Source organism: Ascaphus truei, chromosome 5 (assembly GCF_040206685.1).
Source record: "Ascaphus truei isolate aAscTru1 chromosome 5, aAscTru1.hap1, whole genome shotgun sequence".
Classification (NCBI taxonomy): domain Eukaryota; kingdom Metazoa; phylum Chordata; class Amphibia; order Anura; family Ascaphidae; genus Ascaphus; species Ascaphus truei.
The window spans coordinates 45,411,313-45,430,453 of NC_134487.1; the positions used below are offsets into that span (position 1 = coordinate 45,411,313).

General features: G+C 43.8%; 1 protein-coding gene across 7 annotated transcripts in view; it reads left to right on the forward strand.

Moving 5' to 3' along the window:
• GRAMD4 (GRAM domain containing 4) overlaps positions 1 to 19,141 on the forward strand; it is a 119,456-nt gene that overhangs the window by 40,227 nt on the left and 60,088 nt on the right. For 6 of the 7 annotated variants that reach the window (XM_075599791.1, XM_075599788.1, XM_075599789.1 and 3 more), the window contains 2 exons: positions 540 to 750; positions 4,757 to 4,877. In XM_075599791.1, the coding sequence (XP_075455906.1) occupies positions 589 to 750; positions 4,757 to 4,877 (283 nt within the window). In that variant the 5' untranslated portion in view covers positions 540 to 588. Of the gene's footprint in view, positions 1 to 539; positions 751 to 4,269; positions 4,556 to 4,756; positions 4,878 to 19,141 lie in introns of those variants that run through there. The other variant, XM_075599794.1, reaches the window with a different exon arrangement.

Genomic DNA, 19,141 nt, shown 5'->3' on the forward strand with positions numbered 1-19,141 from the left:
GGCGTTTGCCGTTGCGTCATTTCACGCTGCGTTGCCATGGCGACGCGTCGTTACAAGATGCCGCCGCCGGAGATGAGAAGGTAGGAGGAAACTGTGACGGTAGGCGCCGGTACACAGTACTGGTGCGTACCGTCACAAAAAAAGCCCCTATTTTAAAGCAGTGATTCTCCCCAACTGCCTATGTGAGTTGAGTGCCCTTGTGTTTTCTCTCTCTGGTGTAGGATAGGTGTCCGGTGGAGAATTTGTCACATTATCTGCTTATTGTGAGACGGGTCTGTCTCCGAAATGTAAAACTGCAGAAGTTTTCCTTCCTTCCTTTTTTTTTTTTTTCTAAAGAAACGATGCGATTTTAATTTGATTAATCAAATGCATGATTGGCAAATAACCGAACTGCTTTAGGGCATACAAAGGGAGTTGCACAGTTTAGCACACGTGCTGTAGCTTGGGGTAGCTAACTTGCCAAACCTACACTAACATGATTGCGCTTCAAATGCTTCAGCAATGTTTTGTTAAATGCCTCGCTCTTTTCCACCTTGCAGGGACATCAACCGTCATGTTAAAGTAAAGCAAAAAGGCGCGGTGCTGAACATGCTAAGGAGATTAGACAAGATAAGGTTCAGAGGTCAGAAGCGAGAAGAGTTTCCCGATTTAGCAGAGTCTCCAAATGCTTCCGATACTGAATGCGGAGATGAAATCCCACTGAAAATACCTCGAACATCATTAAAAGACAATGAGGAGCTGAAGGACCCTGTGAGTAGCCTTGTATTTCTCTTTTAATATAACATATTTACTGCAGGGCTAGCCAACTCCAGTCCTCAAGGGCTACCAACAGTTCAGAAGTTCAGGTTATCCCTGCTTCAGCAGGAAGACCTGACCTGTTAGTAGCCCTTGAGGACTGGAGTTGGCTAGCCCTGATTTAATGCCTATAAAGTTTTTAGTTGTACTATTTATAAGCTACCCTGGTTTTGTACACTACAGATAAGTTGTGACCTGTTTCTATGACTGATAAAGCACTTTATAGATTTTGTTGTACGTGAGAATGATTTCACCTAGTAGTAAATAAAGGATTCCCACCCAGACCTCCCCTTTTTTCCCTCTTTAGGATACTAGGTCCTAAGGGTTTTTTTTTGTAGCTGAACAGCTGGATTTTCAGCTCTGGGGACCACACCCGTTTTTGAAATACTTATAGGTGAATTTACCAAAATGACTTCCTGCTCTGTAAAGGGGATTTATATGGCTGTCCAATTAGTACCTGCAGAAGATGTTGCGACTTCATATTGGCTTGCTGTTTGGATGCCATTTTGTTTCCCCTGCAGAGAGTTTTACAGCAGGTAACTTCAGCAGTTGTGAGGACACCTGCATGTATGAATAACTTGCATCCCAGGCCTACAAAGTTAGCCTGAGCTGCAATGTCTGTTTATTTCAGGTGTGTTAATGCCACTACCTTGGAGGTATAATCAAGGCAGCACAATTTTGGGGAGAAATGGAAACTAAGTACAATGTCTCGGCTAAATGCTATACTTTAATTGTTGTGGTGTGCAGTCAAGGGGATTTCTTTTGTAGGTCTACCCTATCGGTTCTCACTTTCTATGCTCATGGTAACCTTTAGACTGCACTGGGCTCCGGGGAGAGCTTCATTTTGACCTCCTTGACAAGAAGAGATCTATTAAAGCAAGTAAAAAATGAAATGCAAAATGAATGTCTGTCAGTGCGGCCTGCTGCTTTTAAAGCTCTTGGCAACATATATACAAGCATCACAGTGAAAATGAATGTACATTGTCATTTAACACATTGTATTGCCCCATGCTGGCAGCTAAGGGGGTGAACATCCCTTCTATTTTACCTACTAAACTAATGGTATTTGTGGCATGGAACCACATAACCACGTAACTATGTAACTTTGACATGGAACATCCATGTTTTTAATCTGAATCTAATAAGGTGAAGACCCTTTTATAAGGATGTGAGGGAATATCTCCTTCTGCATAGATGGTGCTTACTGCTGGTTTGTTATTTATTGGTCTTCATAGCATGGTTTCTAAGTCCAAGAGACATCCAATTGAGCCACAGAAAGGGGCTTATACCATTTTAATTGTTTTCTAATGCAAGGGTGTTTAGTAAATCTCCAAATGAGGTCTGAAAGCTTAGTGCATAAAGCCCAGTGATAAATCCCACATAAAATACAATGCATGTTCCTATAATAAGAGGCTGAATAGGGCCCTTGTCTAATGTTGGAAATAATCCAGTTGCCATTGGAAAGTTGTATTCCAGGGGTGGCCAACTCCAGTGCTCAAGGGCCATCAATAGTTCCGGTTTTAAGGATATCCCTGCTTCAGCACAGGTGGCTCAGTCAGAATGACTCTGCATCATTGCAGAATGTTTCCTTCTGCTGCACACTCCTGACGTAAGAGTAAGGCTGAGATTATACTGTGTGCTTGAGCGCATGCGTGTGCCCGATGCACAAGCGTTCTTTCTACATAGTTTCTGGCAGTGGGGGACATGGTGGAGGCGTGGCTATGACATCACAATGACATCACAGAGCTGGTTCGCCGGGATTGGCTGAACTGCTCACTTGACACAGCCGTCACTTGAAAAGACAAATTTTTGTCTTTTCAAAACGCAGTCGCACCATCGCGCACACTAGGGGTGGCCTCTAAGGTATCCTGCAATTTGTACTTGGCGAACACAAGCGCCATCGCAGACAGTATAACTTGGCCTAATACAGAGGGAAAGTTTGCTGGAGTTTGGTGAAAACATGTTAAATTTCTTAATATAATGAACAGTTTGGACCTTTAAGTTCTAGTTCTGTTTCACTGTTGTCCTTTCCATATTGTGATAATAGTTTAGATCAGGGGTGGCCAACTCCAGTCCTCAAGGGTCACTGACAGGTCAGGTATTTGGGATATCCCTGCTTCAGCACAGGTGGCTTAATCATTCGAATACCTGACCTGTTGGTGGCTCTTGAGGACTGGAGTTGGCCACCCCTGTTGTAATGGATGGAGTTATAGAGCAGTTCTTAGGTGCAATTAACTGGTTAAATCGTGTGATCAGGATGAGAAGACAACTGTAAGGGGCAATCTCGTATAGGACCAAAGTGAACTAATTCAGGTAAGCTGTTTAAGGGGGTCTAATCTGGGTGATTAACACACTTTTTGTATCCAAATCGTACACATACAAGTACATATATCATTGTTTCATTGGGAGGGGTTTGCTTTCCTCTGGTTACTCCATTTAGTCTTCTGTCGCTGTGTGATCTGCAAGTGCTTGTGCAGCCAGAGTCCCCTCTCCCCATCTCCCCCTAACTTTATTGGCTGTCTGCCAGGGACATGATGGGATCAGGGGAAATAAAACACTCGATTGACAAACACTTCCACATTCAGAGCCGCATTGGCCATTTTGGAGGAAACAGAAGATGAGGGATCTTCCTCCTCCTCCTCCTCTGTTTCCTCACTGGTTAGATTGCTCCATGGGAACGCAGGACGCCATCCAACCAGGAACAAAGCAAACCCTTTTGAAGAGGATGTAGTCACTACTGTATGGGGCACCTGAGGTGCCAGTCACAATGGCATAGTGCAGAGGCAGCCAACTCCTGTCCTCAAGAGCTACCAACAGGTCAGGTATTCAAGTACTCAGTCTTTGACTGAGTCACCTGTGCTGAAGCGGGGATATCCTGTAAACCTGACCTGTTGGTAGCTCTTGAAGACTGGAGTTGGCTACCGCTGGCATAGTGACTACGTCCTAGGACACTCAAAGGTTTTAAGGCAGCCTTTCTTCCTCCCTGAAACATATTTAACTGACGCTAGTGTCTTGTCCCCGATCGTTTCCTTCTTTGTAGCATCATTTGTTCACAAACTACATTGATGTATTGTAAAAATAAATGGGGAAATCATGGAAACCGAAGAGGAAAACATGTCAAAATGCTCTGCTTCTAATCCTGCAATGTAAACACACAATGCTGTGCAGCGTCCTGCTGCTACAGCAAATTGTACAAATATGATACAACATAGCTTCTTACACACACCTATACTTCTCAGTTAACCCTTTCTAACTGTTTCTGGTCCTATTCGTGAATTATATATAACATTACCCACATCTAGGAATAAATACCCCCCCTTTTTTTTCTCTCCCCTGAATAGTCAAAACATCCTATGATGGGCTATTGTATAATGTAGCCACTTCCCTTTTCACTGCCTTGCCTCCAGTGTTTCTGTTGGTCAGCTAATGCATTTGGGAGGAGGGAAGGTTATCAACGAGAAGCAAACTAGGCCACGACCGATGTTTGTAGCCCTGCAGCGTTTTTTTCATTTGGGTCCCTCCCTATGATTTTTTTTTTTTTTTAGTCTGTGTGATGCTGCTTCTTGCATTACTGCAGCAGGAGAGCTGACAGCAGATATCTGCGCCTGTGCCAACAGAGATCTATGTCTCTGCTATTTGAGGACCTCTGGAAGGCTTTCTTTCCGAGTTGAAACCCAGACAGAATGCTGCTGTTCTGCCGTTCAAGATTTCTCTGAGATCGCAGGATTTGTGCTCTGACTGCAGCCACAGAAAGCAGCAGGTGACCGTAGCTCTGGTATTTGCCAGTAGTGCAGCTGCGTTTCAAGCTTTATTTCTAGGACAGGTTATACATGTATAGAATAGGAAGTGCTCATGTTCTTTATATTGTCTGTTTCCAGAATTTGCATTATAGGTGTCTGTGTTGGAGCATACGTTTATATTTCAGGGAAGGTTTTACTCTGTGTTTTTAACTCCTTCCTAGGCTGGTTCAGGGACCATCGTCATGGCTTCTGGGTTACCGGAGTTTAGCCGAACGGAGTCTGACCGACTAAATGAGGTTAAAGGGCATCTGGAAATCGCCTTACTGGAAAAGCACTTTCTTCGTAAGTAGAACGAGGTCTGCAAAAGCAAATCAGATTTACTGTGCAGATTAGAGAAGTCTTGTAAAACTCCTGTTTTTTTTGTACATAAGGACTAGTAGGTCGTGCTGTATTGTAATTATTATTTTTAATTTATTGTAGACCATAGCCAGCAGGTTGCAGCAAAGAATGTTTTGGTGAAATTGGGTTGTCGGGTAATAAAGTAAATGCATGTGATTAAGGGTCTACAGAGACGAGACACTGCTTGATAAAAAGTTAATTTAATCTGTCCATAGCCATTCATCAGCTCGGGTTCGTGTTATTGGAGGAGGTAATTGACAGACTGTGTACTGTTTTCCTTTATTCCACGCTGTCCTCTTTTTTTTTTATTTTTCTCCCTTTCCTGAACAGGGGGGAGTCACCAGGTGCTCCTCTGTGGTCCCGCGACATCCGGATCCTCCCTCCCCTCCTAGGTTTCCCGTTGCGGCACCAGTAACATGTGTGGCCATCAGACACCGGGTCAGACGGCCAACAAAAAAAAAATTGCTGATGCCGTGACTTTTTATTGGTGACCCGCGAGCATGTTTGTAGTCTGGTGGCCATATTTCTATATGTTTTTGTGTGTGTCTACAAACCGGCACATAAAAGCTGCACCTATGGGGAATCTGGGGGTCCCCGGATGTTGGAGGACCATGGACTAGCTCCATGTGACTCCCCACTTCAGGTAAGATTTCCAATCCACTTCAAATGGATATACAAGCTATTTATCTCTTGGGCGTACCCGTTTCTAAACAGAGGAAGCTTGGGTACTAATATTTATAAGCGTACAGATAGCAATAAATTATTACATGCAAGCAGTTCCCATCACAGGGCACTCGAGTGGACTTTCGTATTCCCAAATGGCACCTTTAGAATGTTTGGCAAGCGATTCAAATTTGAGTCGGAATTATCTACAATGGCAACTCTTTCAGAGTGGTACCGTGTTTCAGAAATTAAGAAAAGTTGATTATGAGTAAGAACTTTATTTTAACAAAAAGACCATGATTAAACACAAGTTGTAAACAGAAAGGACACAAGATTTATCATTTCAACCTATAGCACAAACTCCGCAAAGATAAAGAAAACCGTACAATCTAACGGGAGTATCTTGTCCAGACTCCACTTTACCAAGCATCAACGACCTTTGTTTTGCTATCAGAGGAAATAATTTAAAAGATATCGTGGTCAAGACTGACTTGGCCTTCTTTCCTCAGTATTAGGAGTATGCATTGAAGTTGGGATGCTTCAAATTTGCTGACTGTATGACCTGCAGGTCAATGCTGACGGGCTCCACATTTCAAAACCCACAACATGGTTTCCCTATTCAGATTCGACATCATCTCACTTAAGTAAATGTGTTGTCTATGTGATCCGTTGTACATGCGGACTGAAAACCGAATGTACGTTCAGGGAACGGATTGCCCTACACAGATCAGCCATACGTGCAGCAGTAAAAGTTAATAAATTGGAACAATCTGTAGCGCATTTCCTTAAAACTTGGCCATGGATTACAGACATTGAAATATGTGATCATTGAGCAAGTTTAGTCCCTTCCACCCTGGAGGAGACGGGTCGTTACACAACTGTTGCGCATGGAGGCGACATGGATATATTTTCTAAATACCCTGGCACCTAAGGGGTTAAATTAAAAAATTAACTTGGGTGAGTTGTCTGTTCCATCCCCTTTATTAATTTGGTGGCTTTTCTCTGCACTCTCTAGTTTCAGAATGTCTTTCCTATGGAGTGGTGCCCAAAATTGTACTCCATATTCAAGGTGTGGTCTTACTAATGCTTTGTAAAGGGGCATCATTATGTTTACTTCCCTTCCATCCATTGTCTGTTTAATGCAAGAATATCTTGTTTGCCTTTGTAGCTACTGCATGACTTTGGGCACTATTGCTAAGCCTGCTGACAACAAGCACTCCTAAATTCTTCATCAAGTATTCCCCCAATTTATCCCCATTTAATTTGTAAGTTATCTGTTTATTCTTGCTTCCCAAATGCATAACCTTACATTTATCTGTATTAAACCTCATCTGCTATTTACCTGCCCAAGCTTCCAGTCTCTCCAAGTCCTTATGGAGAGAAATTACATCCTGCACTGATTCTACTACCTTACACAATTTAGAATCATCAGCAAAGATGGAGACTTTGCTCTCCATGCCAACCTCAAGGTCATTAATAAACAAGTTAAAAAGCAGGGGTCCAAGTACCGATCCCTGAGGTACTCCACTCACGACCTTAGCCCAACCTGAAAAAGTTCCATTTATGACAACACTCTGTCGTCTATCCTTCAACCAGTTTTCAATCCAGGTGCATATATTTTTACGGAGTCCAGTTTACTTTTTTTTTTTACACCAATCTCTTGTGTGGAACCGTATCAAAAGCCTTTGCAAAATCTTAGTAGACCACATCAACTGGTCTAAATTCCTACTTACCTCCTCAAAGAAACAAATAAGGTTAGTTTGGCAAGATCTATGCTTCATAAATCCATGCTGACTATTACTAATAATGTTGTTTTCCTTTAGGTATTCCTGAATATTACCCAGTATTAAACCTTCAAGTAGTTTCCCTACTATTGAAGTCAGGCTTACAGGTCTGTAATTCCCCGGTTGTGATCTAGCTCCCTTTTTAAATATAGGCACCACATCTGCTTAACGACAATCTTGTGGTACTGAACCTGTGGAAATTGAGTCCTTGAATATTAAATGTAATGGTTTAGCTATTACTGAACTTAACTCCTTGAGAACTCTTGGCTGTATACCATCGGGGCCAGGTGCCTTATTTACTTTAATTTTTTTCAAGCCGCCTATGAACTTTTTCCTCAGTTAACCAATTATTCATTAATATTGAATTTTTAGGCTTTAGAGTTTTAACACACAAATGTTTAACACAATGTGCTATTGTACACTTTATTATGTATTCATATTGGCACACAGCACTTTGTACTATGGAAATGCTAGCAGCCGTAATAGTTTATGTAATTTGGTTGGTAGGTTATTGTAAAGCGCACAGGGATGAGTCTTGATCGGGGTATAAAAAACATAATTTTTGTGATTTGTATTATCTTGAGAATGAGGACCGTAATGTTTGATTTTAATAAATGTATATATTTTTATTTAAGATGTCGTGAGTAACAATAGACTATTATATCTACATCCTTTTGGGAGGAGGAAGGAGCTACTTGTTTAAAGCTGTCACAGGAACATGGTGAAAGTAAATAATAAAAAATATATATTTTATTATAAACTTTATTCAAGACATTTAGACTTTGGCCAGGCTCCTATGTAATCCAAGGATAGGACCGTCTGTAGTTTGTCTGCAAATCTGGAAAGTGGGGACTTTCTGGTTGCTGTCCGACACCTGAGAGGAAGTAGTTGGCAGCCCAGTTATTGTATGTTTGTAAAGAAGGAAAGAAGTTTGCTGATGTAGAAGAAATGTTACTGCATGGCTGAGGTTTCAGCAAATGGATTTAATTCTTACCTATGAGTTCTAAACATGTGGAGCATTGCAGCTCTTACAGTGAAGGGGTTAAATCTATTGTCTGGTTCTAGAACTTCAGTTGCATTCTATCATCCTTTTCATTCATCCTGGGCTGAGAGATTCTTGAGTCGGGTGCCCTAAAGTAATTAGCACAGTGTTTACTGCTGCTGGCACACAATATAAATGACAAAGGGAGTTACTGTTTCACAAGCATTTTGTACATCTGTTTTCTTTGCCTGATAACTGACCGTTCACCTTTTTTTTTGTACTGCTTAAGGGGTCTAAAACATATTGCAAGGCAATTAATGACTGCCATTATCTAGCAATAATATAATAATATATAATAAGTGAAGATTACTGCAGAGAACTCCAGTGCTCACAACCCTGGGTCAGAGAAAAAATATCCAGTGTATGAAAGGTGAAAGTCAATATTATTTCGTGTAGGTTAAAAGCCAATGAAAGTTGTGTTGATTACTAAATATATCGAAATCTCACTCTTGCGTTGGCACGCTGAAGATAGATCTATGTATGTATGTCTTTATTTATATAGCGCCATACATGTGCATAGCGCTTACCCAGCAGTAATATGTGACAATCATAAATAATAAATGATATAAATAACACGGAGGGTAGAAGTGCTTCAGACATAAAAGTAACATTTAGGAAGAGGAGTCCCTGCTACGAAGAGCTTACAATCTAATTTTGTTGGTAGGAAGAACGTACAGAGACGGTAAGAGGGCATTTTGGTAAGTGCGTCTGCAAGGAACAAAGGTTAATGTATGATGTGTTATTTATCTGCCATGGAGCTACTCATATGCTTCTTTAATCAGGTGTGTTTTAAAAGTGGATAGAGAGGGTGCTAGTCGGTTATTGAGGGGAATGGCATTCCAGAGGTGTAGGGCAGTCAGTGAGAGAGGTTGAAGGCGGATGAGGGCTTTACATACAAACGTGGTAGAGAGAAGACATCCTTGAATAGAGCGCAAAAGTCGGGAGGGTGCATAGCGAGAAATTAGGGCTGAGCTGTAAGGAGGGGCAGGAGTGTAAAGCTTTTAAAGTGAGGAGGAGAATTGAGTGTGAGATGCGGGATTTGATAGGAAGCCAGGAGAGGGATTTCGGCAGGAGAGACGCCGAGACAGATTTAGGAAAGAGTAGAGTGATTCTGGCAGCAGCATTTAGGATAGATTGTAGGGGAGACAGGTGAGAGGCAGGAAGGCCGGACAGCAGGAGGTTACAGTAGTCGAGACTGGAGAGAATGAGGGCCGGAGTCAGAGTTTTATCAGTCGTGCAACAGAGGAAAGGGCATATCTTTGTAATATTGCGGAGGAAAAAGTGACAAGTTTTAGAAACGTTCTGAATGTGAGGGGAGAATGTGAGAGAGGAGTAGAGTGTGACCCCCAAGCAGCGTGCTTTGGCTACTGGGTGAATGATGGTACTTCCAACAGTAATGTGGAAGGAGGAAATAGGACCAGGTTTTGGAGGAAGTATGAGGAGCTCTGTTTTTGCCATGTTTAGTATTAAGTCGGCGGAGGGCCATCCAGGATGATATAGCCGACAGACATTAATAAACTTTGGTCTGTACAGCAGGTGTAAAGTCCGGGTATAAAAGTAAATTTGTGTGTCAGCATAGAGGTGACATTTGAACTCAAGAGATGTGATTAGGTCACCTAGAGAGAGTGTGTACAGAGAAAAGAGAAGGTGTCCCAGGACAGAGCACTGTGGTACCCCCACAGAGAGATCAATAGAGGAGGAGGAGGAGGTGTTTGCAAAAGACACTGTAAGTACGATGGGAGAGGTAAGAGGAGATCCAGGAAAGAGCTTTGTTACAAAATAAAATAATATCAATAAGATGTGATATTATTTTTAGGAGCCAGCAGAAACTATAACGTAACTATGAATTAACAAGCATATATTTTATTTATAAAATGTTTTACCAGGAATTAATACATTGAGAGTTGCCTCTCGTTTTCAATTATGTCCCGGGCACAGATTTATGGTAACAATACATGGTTACATGAAATAAACAGTTTATACATTATATTTACAGACATTTCATGGATAGTCAGAGGTAATATGGTATGGGAATATGTAATAGTTACAGACCAGATTTAAAGGTGAGACAGCTGATGTCTTGAAAGAACTTAAACGGAAGGCGGTTTTGAGAGTCTCTGGTAGGTTATTCCAGACATGAGGTGCACAGTAACAGATGGAGGAGCGACCGGATACTTTGTTGCACCTTGGGATCGTGAACTGTCTTTCTGAGTCAGATCTCAGGTGATAAGCACTGTGTGTGGTAGGGGTGAGGAGCTTGTTCAAATAGCTGGGTAGCTTGCCCAGAAAGTATTTGAAGGCAAGACAGGAAAACTTTATTTTGCATCTGAATTAAAGGAATAGCCAATCTAGTTATTGGAGCATTTTGCAGTGATGTGTGTTGTAGTTACATTTTAGGACAAAGCGGCATATTGGGTGAGGGTGTCTAGATTGCCAAGATGAGTTTGGGGTGCTGTACCATATACTATGCCCCCATAGTCTACAATTGTCATTAACATCTGCTGTGCGATGTGCTTTCTGACCAGCGGGCTTAGGGAGGACTTGGCCCTATTAAGTACACCTAGTTTGGCATAGTTTTTGAATGTCAGAATTTCAATGTGCAACACAAATGTAAAATACGCATGGTCAATAAGTATTTATATGGGATATCTATCTAATTTATCTCTTCTCACGATCACACGTGCTGCTTTTGGGTGGCTGCACATGTCTGTATAAATATCCAAACACTGCAATTGTTACAGAATTAACGGGAAAAAAGCAACCCACTAAACAAAATTCAACACAAGAAGCTATGGTAGAAGCAAAGTGAATGTTTAACTAAAACGTTCATAAGTAAAACCTGTGTTTAGACGTCAATAGATGACGTTATCTTGGTATGCCTGCTGGTTTTGGTATTGAATACCAAACTGATATGGATGGGTCAAAGTCCTGCAGCGATGGCCTGTTGGCATTCACCATCATGAAATCATTCAGGCTTTCTGTATCCATCATAGACCTAAATTAACGTTTTACCATGTTCATTGGACTAACTCCTCTCTCACAGGCAACTGTCGATTCTGCCATTACAGCCACTGCATAGAGGAAACCGTTCACTCGTGGAGATCTGCTCATCTTCCATCAAACAACTCTTCTCGGTCATCCTTTCCAGTGATGACAAAGCTTTCTTGACATGCAAATCCAGCAAGCTAAGAAGGGCTTTCTTTTGAATGAGCGAAATGCGTTTTAAAAATATTACTGAGGTCAAAGAAAGTGGCTAGTGCTGTGAAATCTGAAGCACTTCAGTTTCTTCACAAGACCTCTTGCTGTGGCAGCTTTATCTCCTTTCCCATGTCCAATTTCTTCCAGGTAAATGACAACATCTCCAGTCCTTCACCAAAGCAGCCAAAGCTCCTACTTGGCTAGCAACCCATCGGACACTATGAAGATATTAACATTTAAGTAACTCACATTCCAAAGCCTATTATACTACCTCCTAGCTGCCGCCTTCTTTTAGGTGACTAATGGTAGACCTTGTAAAAAAAAAAAAATTAAATCACCGCTTACACGTACTTGACATTTTTAGAAGAATTAAAAACACTCCGGTGCAGCTTGTGAGCAGGGCAATGAATGCCCACTAAACGATGGAAGCACTTTAGCAAAGTGTTACGCCGGTGCTGCCCGCAGACCAGACCTGTCCCCTGAGCTGAAGGGGGAAGTGGTAATACACGCACCCGCAGCAAAGGGAGCGTGTCCGGAGTGTGGTATAAAGTGTTGCCAGGCCAGGTGTAGTAAGGTAGACAATACTTGCCGGTACCGGTTGTAGAGAGAGAGGGAAGAATGCCTTGCCGAGGTCAGGGAGTGGAGAGCGGAGATAGGTCGTAGTCCAAGCCGTGTTCAAGGGGTTACCAGAGTGAGCGTTGTCCAAGGAGTGCCGAGATCGAGAGCCAGAGGGGGTAGTCGTACAAGCCGCGTCAGAACCTGTGAAAACACTGAGAGAATCCAGAAGTACTTCCATACAGAGACTATGTCGAGCAAAGACTGAGAGCAGAGAGGAGCTAGATAAAGCAGGAAGGTCCAATTAGGAACGGAGGCGGGACAGGAAGAGCTACAGGGAGACACTGCAGATTGGTGCAGGCATAACAGGCCAGGTGAGTCTTGTTGGTAACCTGAGTATGCCCGTGCGGTGTGCGGGGGCGGAGCCTGAGGTCCGGGGGACAGGAAGAAGAGTGTGCAGACTGAGCGTGCTCCATAACGCGTGGACCGAGCCAGTGAATGGAGCAGGTGTGTGCAGGAGGGCGTGGGCGCGCCCAGCGCTGAGCAGAGGAATCGCCGAGGGGAGTGATCCCGCGACGGCGGCAGGGGCGGGGAGCCGTGGAGGCCGGTAAGGCAGGATTGTTTTGTGTGTCCAGGGACTCCCTGCGGGGAGAGAGTGCTCTGTGTGGGGAGCGCAGAGAACGCCGATTCCTGACACAAAGTTTGTTTTTCTACCAAGCCATTTTCTTTATCAGCCATGGTTGCAGCTCCATCTGTTCCAATACAGGCAGTCCTCGGTTATCTGACACAATGCGTTACTCAAAATGGCGTTGGATAGCGAAACGTTGTAAAGCGAAACACGTTTTCCTATAGGAACACTGTTTAAATGAAAGGTTCCGTTCCTGAAGGCATTTTTAATGCTAAAATACACCAAATATTTTACGCAGACAATAAGATATGCAGCACACACATACATTATATAGTGCATATACTGTCATATATATGTTTCCATTGGCTTATCACTAGTGCCGTGTTCTTTTGCATGGGCACTGATGATTGGCCTCTGGTTGCCCCGGCATCACTCCCCTTTGTATAAATACCGAGCCCTCCCCCATGTTGGTATTCCCTTTGAAAAAGTCACTGTCATGACGAAACGTGTCAGGGCACGCAACCACGACACTACGTCATCACGCAGTGTGCGCTTTACAGCCGGAGAGCGCATGGAGCTGATCTGAGGCTGAAAAAACTCCAAATCGCATTGAGGCAAAGAGACACTGTTTCCAATCGTCCTAAAACTGCTGGAGGTGAACCGGAGGGACTATTGAACTGATGTGTTCCTGGACGGTGTTGCCTTGCTGGTGGTGATTATATCACAAACTGCCTTTTTATCTTGTACCTTTGTGAGTGTCCTTAATCCCCTTGTCCTCTTTTTTATTGATTAAATCTATATATCTATATTTAAATATATATATATTTAAATATATATATTAATATAAAAACATAAACAACTTTGCAAAGCGTCGTAAGAGCGTTGATGAGCCGTTTTGGCGTTGTAAAAATGAACATAGGTATGCATTGCATAGCGTTGGATAAGCCATTCGTTGTAAAACGAGGACTGCCTGTAAATTAAGAGTCTGAAGTATATTTTGAAGTGCAGTTAAATATCCATCTGCTGTAGCATTTTGCAATGGGAATATTGCCAGAAATGCTTCCTCCATTTGGGTACCTTTCATACAGAATCCGTTGCCTTTCTGTAGACTGGTCAGGTGAAACATCAAGAAGACTTGCAAAAGGTTTTTTTTTTTTTTTTAAATCTTTGCTAATAATTCGCTTTGAACCATGGAAGCGATGTGTGATATGAATTATTTGCTGTTGCTGTATTTCTGTAAAATGTCAACATTACACTTGCTAAGGAGTTCAAGATATTCTGGAAGATTGGAAAATGGCTTATTGGCTTTTTGCTATGTAATCAGCACAATTAAAGACCAGTCTTAAGATGGTTAAGCATCTTTTCATCAATGTTCAGCAGAGGTTTTGATTGTGGGTCAAGGTCTCTTTCATGAGCTGTGATGCACTCTAAATGGTGAAAAGGCTCCTAATTCGCTTTGAACGTCTCCAGCTTGAATGGACCACAAAATCCCAGCACTATTTTAGATGTTTGGCCACTCATATGTGGGAAGCTTGAACATATAGGACATTCTGCAAGTCCAGCTGCAGTGTTGTAGCCGAGCCACTTAAGTTGCTTTAGCCAAGTACTTCCGAACTTTCTCTCCCCTTCAGAAAGATTTGCAATGGGTTTACTTCTATTTCTGTGTTTGCTGCATTTAAGTGTCAGACATATGAGTTGGATTAAGCAGATACTGGATGCATTGCTTGTGGTTGCTCTGTTTTCTATGCAAACATTTGCAGGTGAAAGTGTGACGCAGTTGTTCAGCGTTAACTGTGGTGCATTTTCAGACCTGTTGTTGCTATTCCCACTCTCCATCTTACAAACGGGAGAATCAAACAACAATCAGTAGAGAATGTCTTTAGGGCTAAAAGTAAATACTGCAATTTGAATGGAGTCTCGAGTTCCCCTGAAACGAAAACGGGTTCACAGCATCTTGGAGTTGGGCCTGTTTGAATTTAGTACAACGAATGGTTATTGGCTAGTATCACCTGAACACAAAATGGGGCTACAACCACTCTAAACAGAACCAAGCAGCTTAATGGCAGTGATGAGCTAGCATTGACCATCTTACCTCAGGGCTGAAAGAGGAGGAAAAATAATGATACATTTAAAGGTAATAGAACCGATCATTGACCTACTTAAAAACACGTGGGTATAACAGAACTTCCAGACACATCAAAACAGTGAAAGCAAAAAACCCTGTATTTGGTTAACTAATCAAGGATTAGACTGACCAGTTCTAATTCCAAACAACTATTATTTTTTCATTATTTTTACCATATTTAGTAGCTTTCTCCAACCTTCTGATTTTCCATAAAGAAATGTGACGTAAAAATCAATGTTCTTTCAGAGCCGCTGCTTTAAACCGTACAGACCGTGCCCCTTCTCTAGACCAACGGTGCACAAACTCCCGTCGCCTGCGCCCCCCCCCCCCCACCTGCTCTCTTCCTCCGTCGCACCCCCCTCCTCTAATCTTGTGTCAAATTACGCTGCGGGGTCATGTGACGTCACACCATGTGACGTCACGTGACCCGCGGCGTCATTTGCCGTCACGTCTCTGTGGCAAAGGGCGTCATTTGTTGTCATAGAGACGCGTGACTGGAGCCAGGTAAGTAAGTTTACAGAGGCCTCATGCTCTCAGCGTGGGAACTGTAAATGCCGCTACCACCCAAAAAAGTCTCGCACCCCCCAGTTTGCTCACCGCTGCTCTAGACAACAGACAGCAATTGTCTGCTTGCCCATGATAAACACTTATCTTCCCATGGCAAAGCAACAGTTTTAGGATGGCTGCTTCATCAGTTACCCCCAAACACTTGAAATAGAATATTCTCTAGTATATCCCCTCTCCCCCATCCCTAATCCTGCTGTCTGATTTTATATTTTTTTGTCTCAAAAATGGTAATCCAAAACATCCCCCCAAAATGCTGCAATATTCTCTGTCACCTCTTCCCCCCCCCCAAAAAAAAAATACAGCTGAATTAAGCCCTCCATGCTTTGTCTCAAAATACTGAATTAACCCCTCCATGTCACTCCTCCCAGAGTGCTCAATTAAGCCCCTGCATACACCCCCACCCAAAAATCTGAATTAACCCCTTCGATGTCACCCCTTTGTGTCCCCACACCAAAATGCTGAATTAACCCCAACTCCCCCTCAGCCCAAGTGAAAAACTTCCCTAATGAAGGTCTGTAGTTCGTATAGTCTGTATCTGTCCGAGCGCTGTAAATCCTCTCCTCTCCGTGTGCAGCCGCCTGCCGTCTGGTCTTTTCACACTGACAGGTCTGGTTAAGAAGGCATGCGCACCTACTTGTGCACCTATTCTCTCCTGTGCTCTCCACGTAAACAGCCCAATTGTTTAAGCAAAAGCAGCAGGTAGGGGATTAACGCTCAGTACAATTAACAGAGAGGTTGCCAGAACTTATAATATACCATCCAGACCGTAGCAATTTGTCGCTCATGATTGTGTATAATTTAAAAATCACATTGTTTTTGTCACAAGTCAAGAAGATCTCCATCTTGCTGACGCAAGTAAGAGGGTAGACCCCCATAAGAATCTTGACTAGACCAAAGTGATGTTCAACAAATGTGTGAACTCTACTACAAAGATTAATTATGGAATAGAACGATCGTCACTGTCTGCCTTGGCCAGCAAGTATCAATGGTTGCAAACCTTTCAAAAGAAGCTAATAGGAGAATGCAGATGGGATGGAGTGCATGTGGAAGAAACGAGACAACCTTGCAAGGGAACATTCCATTGGGCCTCAAAAGGAAATAGTTTGACTAGTGTATCCTGTATGTGCTCACATATTGTGCATTTTGGGTCCAAGGTTCACATTCACAAAGACAATTCAGACGCTTCAGGCAACTCAAAGTAGTATGGAGAGATGTATGCTTTGTCACCCAAAGAGATAGGAAAAAGAATGAATAAATGGGTTTGAAACTAAGCAAAAGTCTGTGACCTCAGAATCCACGGGAAATTAAAAGACCAAGATGATAACCAAAAGTAAGATGGGAGGATGAAATTAGAAAATTTGCTGGAGCAACGTGGAAAAGAGGCTTGCAACTGCAGTACCTGGAAGATTTTGGGGGAGGACTTCATCCAGCAGTGGATCGACTAGGGTAGAAGACTGCAATATGTGTAAATATATACTTAATCTTGAGAGGGAGAGGCTCCGTGAGGAGTAAAAAACACAGACTGGCATTGAGTTTGAAGCAGGAGAGCCTGGCTCAATTTCCGGTGTCGACTCCTTGTGACCTTGGGCAAGTCACTTTATCTCCCTGGGCCTCAGGCACCAAAAGCATAGATTGTAAGCTCCACGGGGCAGGGACCTGTGTCTGCAAAATGTCTCTGTAAAGCGCTACGTAAACTAGCAGCGCTTTACAAGAACATGCTATTATTATTATATTATTAATCCTTTTACAGATGTGAGAACCTGATACAGTTCATTTTTCAAAAGTTCTTACAAATTTAAGAAATTTGCGAGTTCATGAAATGTTGGAGAAATCCAGGTTTGTTTGGGGAGCGCAGATATGTAAAAGACAAAAAACACACAAAATATAGTGCAATATGTCTGTGTTAAATTAAAGTGATGCTTTTTCTTCAGATTCTGGTGAAGTGTGCAACTTTTACTTAACTGTTTTCTTATTGTGATACAGAAAAAAACATTACAATGCAACCTATTTATTTTTATATTTTCAACAAAAGATAGGTGAGTGACTGGGTGAGTGAGTGACTGGGTGAGTGAGTGACTGGGTGAGTGAGTGACTGGGTGAGTGAGTGACTGGGTGAGTGAGTGACTGGGTGAGTGAGTGACTGGGTGAGTGAGTGACTGGGTGAGTGAGTGACTGGGTGAGTGAGTGACTGGGTGAGTGAGTGACTGGGTGAGTGAGTGACTGGGTGAGTGAGTGACTGGGTGAGTGAGTGACTGGGTGAGTGAGTGACTGGGTGAGTGAGTGACTGGGTGAGTGAGTGACTGGGTGAGTGAGTGACTGGGTGAGTGAGTGACTGGGTGAGTGAGTGACTGGGTGAGTGAGTGACTCGGTGGGTGGGTGACAGTGACTGGGTGGGTGACAGTGACTGGGTGGGTGACAGTGACTGGGTGGGTGGGTGACAGTGACTGGGTGGGTGACAGTGACTGGGTGGGTGGGTGACAGTGTCTGGGTGGGTGACGGTGGGTGACAGTGACTGGGTGGGTGACGGTGGGTGACAGTGACTGGGTGGGTGACAGTGACTGGGTGGGTGGGTGACAGTGACTGGGTGGGTGACAGTGACTGGGTGGGTGACAGTGACTGGGTGGGTGGGAGACAGTGACTGGTTGGGTGGGTGACAGTGACTGGGTGGGTGGGTGACAGTGACTGGGTGGGTGACAGTGACTGGTTGGGTGACAGTGACTGGTTGGGTGGGTGACAGTGACTGGGTGGGTGACAGTGACTGGGTGGGTGACAGTGACTGGGTGGGTGACTGGATGACAACATTGGTTGGTTGAGTGATTTACCTTTACCGGTGGGTGCTGCTTCCTTGCCGCCAGACGCTTCCCCCCGGGGCGGCTGGGGGGGGGAGGGCAGCGAGGTGTGCTGGGGCAGGAGACGCACGGGGGGGAAGCTGGGTTGGCGCTTCCCCCTCCTTATCAAGTTGGAAGTGGGCTGGGTTGCGCGCGGGGCTGGTGTTGGCGCTTCCCACTCTGACCCACGTGGGGAGCAGGGGGGCTGGGTTGCGCGTGCGGGGCTTGTTTTGGCGCTTCCCCCTCTGTCCCACGTGGGGAGCGGAGGGACTGGTGTTGCGCTTCCCCCTCGGTCCCACGTGGGGAGCAGGGGGGCTGGGTTGCGCGTGCGGGGCTTGTTTTGGCGCTTCCTCCTCCGTCCCACGTGGGAAGCGGGGCAGAAGCTTGGGGGGGGGGGGCTGGGTTGTTGGAGGGAACAGGCAGTGGGCCCACAGGCAGCAGGCCCACGACACCCTGCTCGCCGGGACCACGTGAATCGCCGCCATTTTTTTAAGTTTTTTTATTTTTATTTTAAAATGTAATTAACTGGCGCCCGGCCTGACTCACGGGGCCTTGGACGCCTGTATCCTTTGTCCCCCCCCTGTTGGTGGCCCTGCTTACCTCTTCACCTACTATCTTGCAAGTCCCCCGTGTTAGATTGTAAGCTCTACGGGGACGAGATTTCCTGGCCTATGGTCTGCTTTGTTGCATTTACTGCATTATATTTCTCTGGTACGCCATTGTTTTTCTTGTAGGTAAAGCGCTATGTACATTGACACTATTTAAACAACACTATACATTATTTCATTTTTATTAGAAGACAATATAACAATATCAG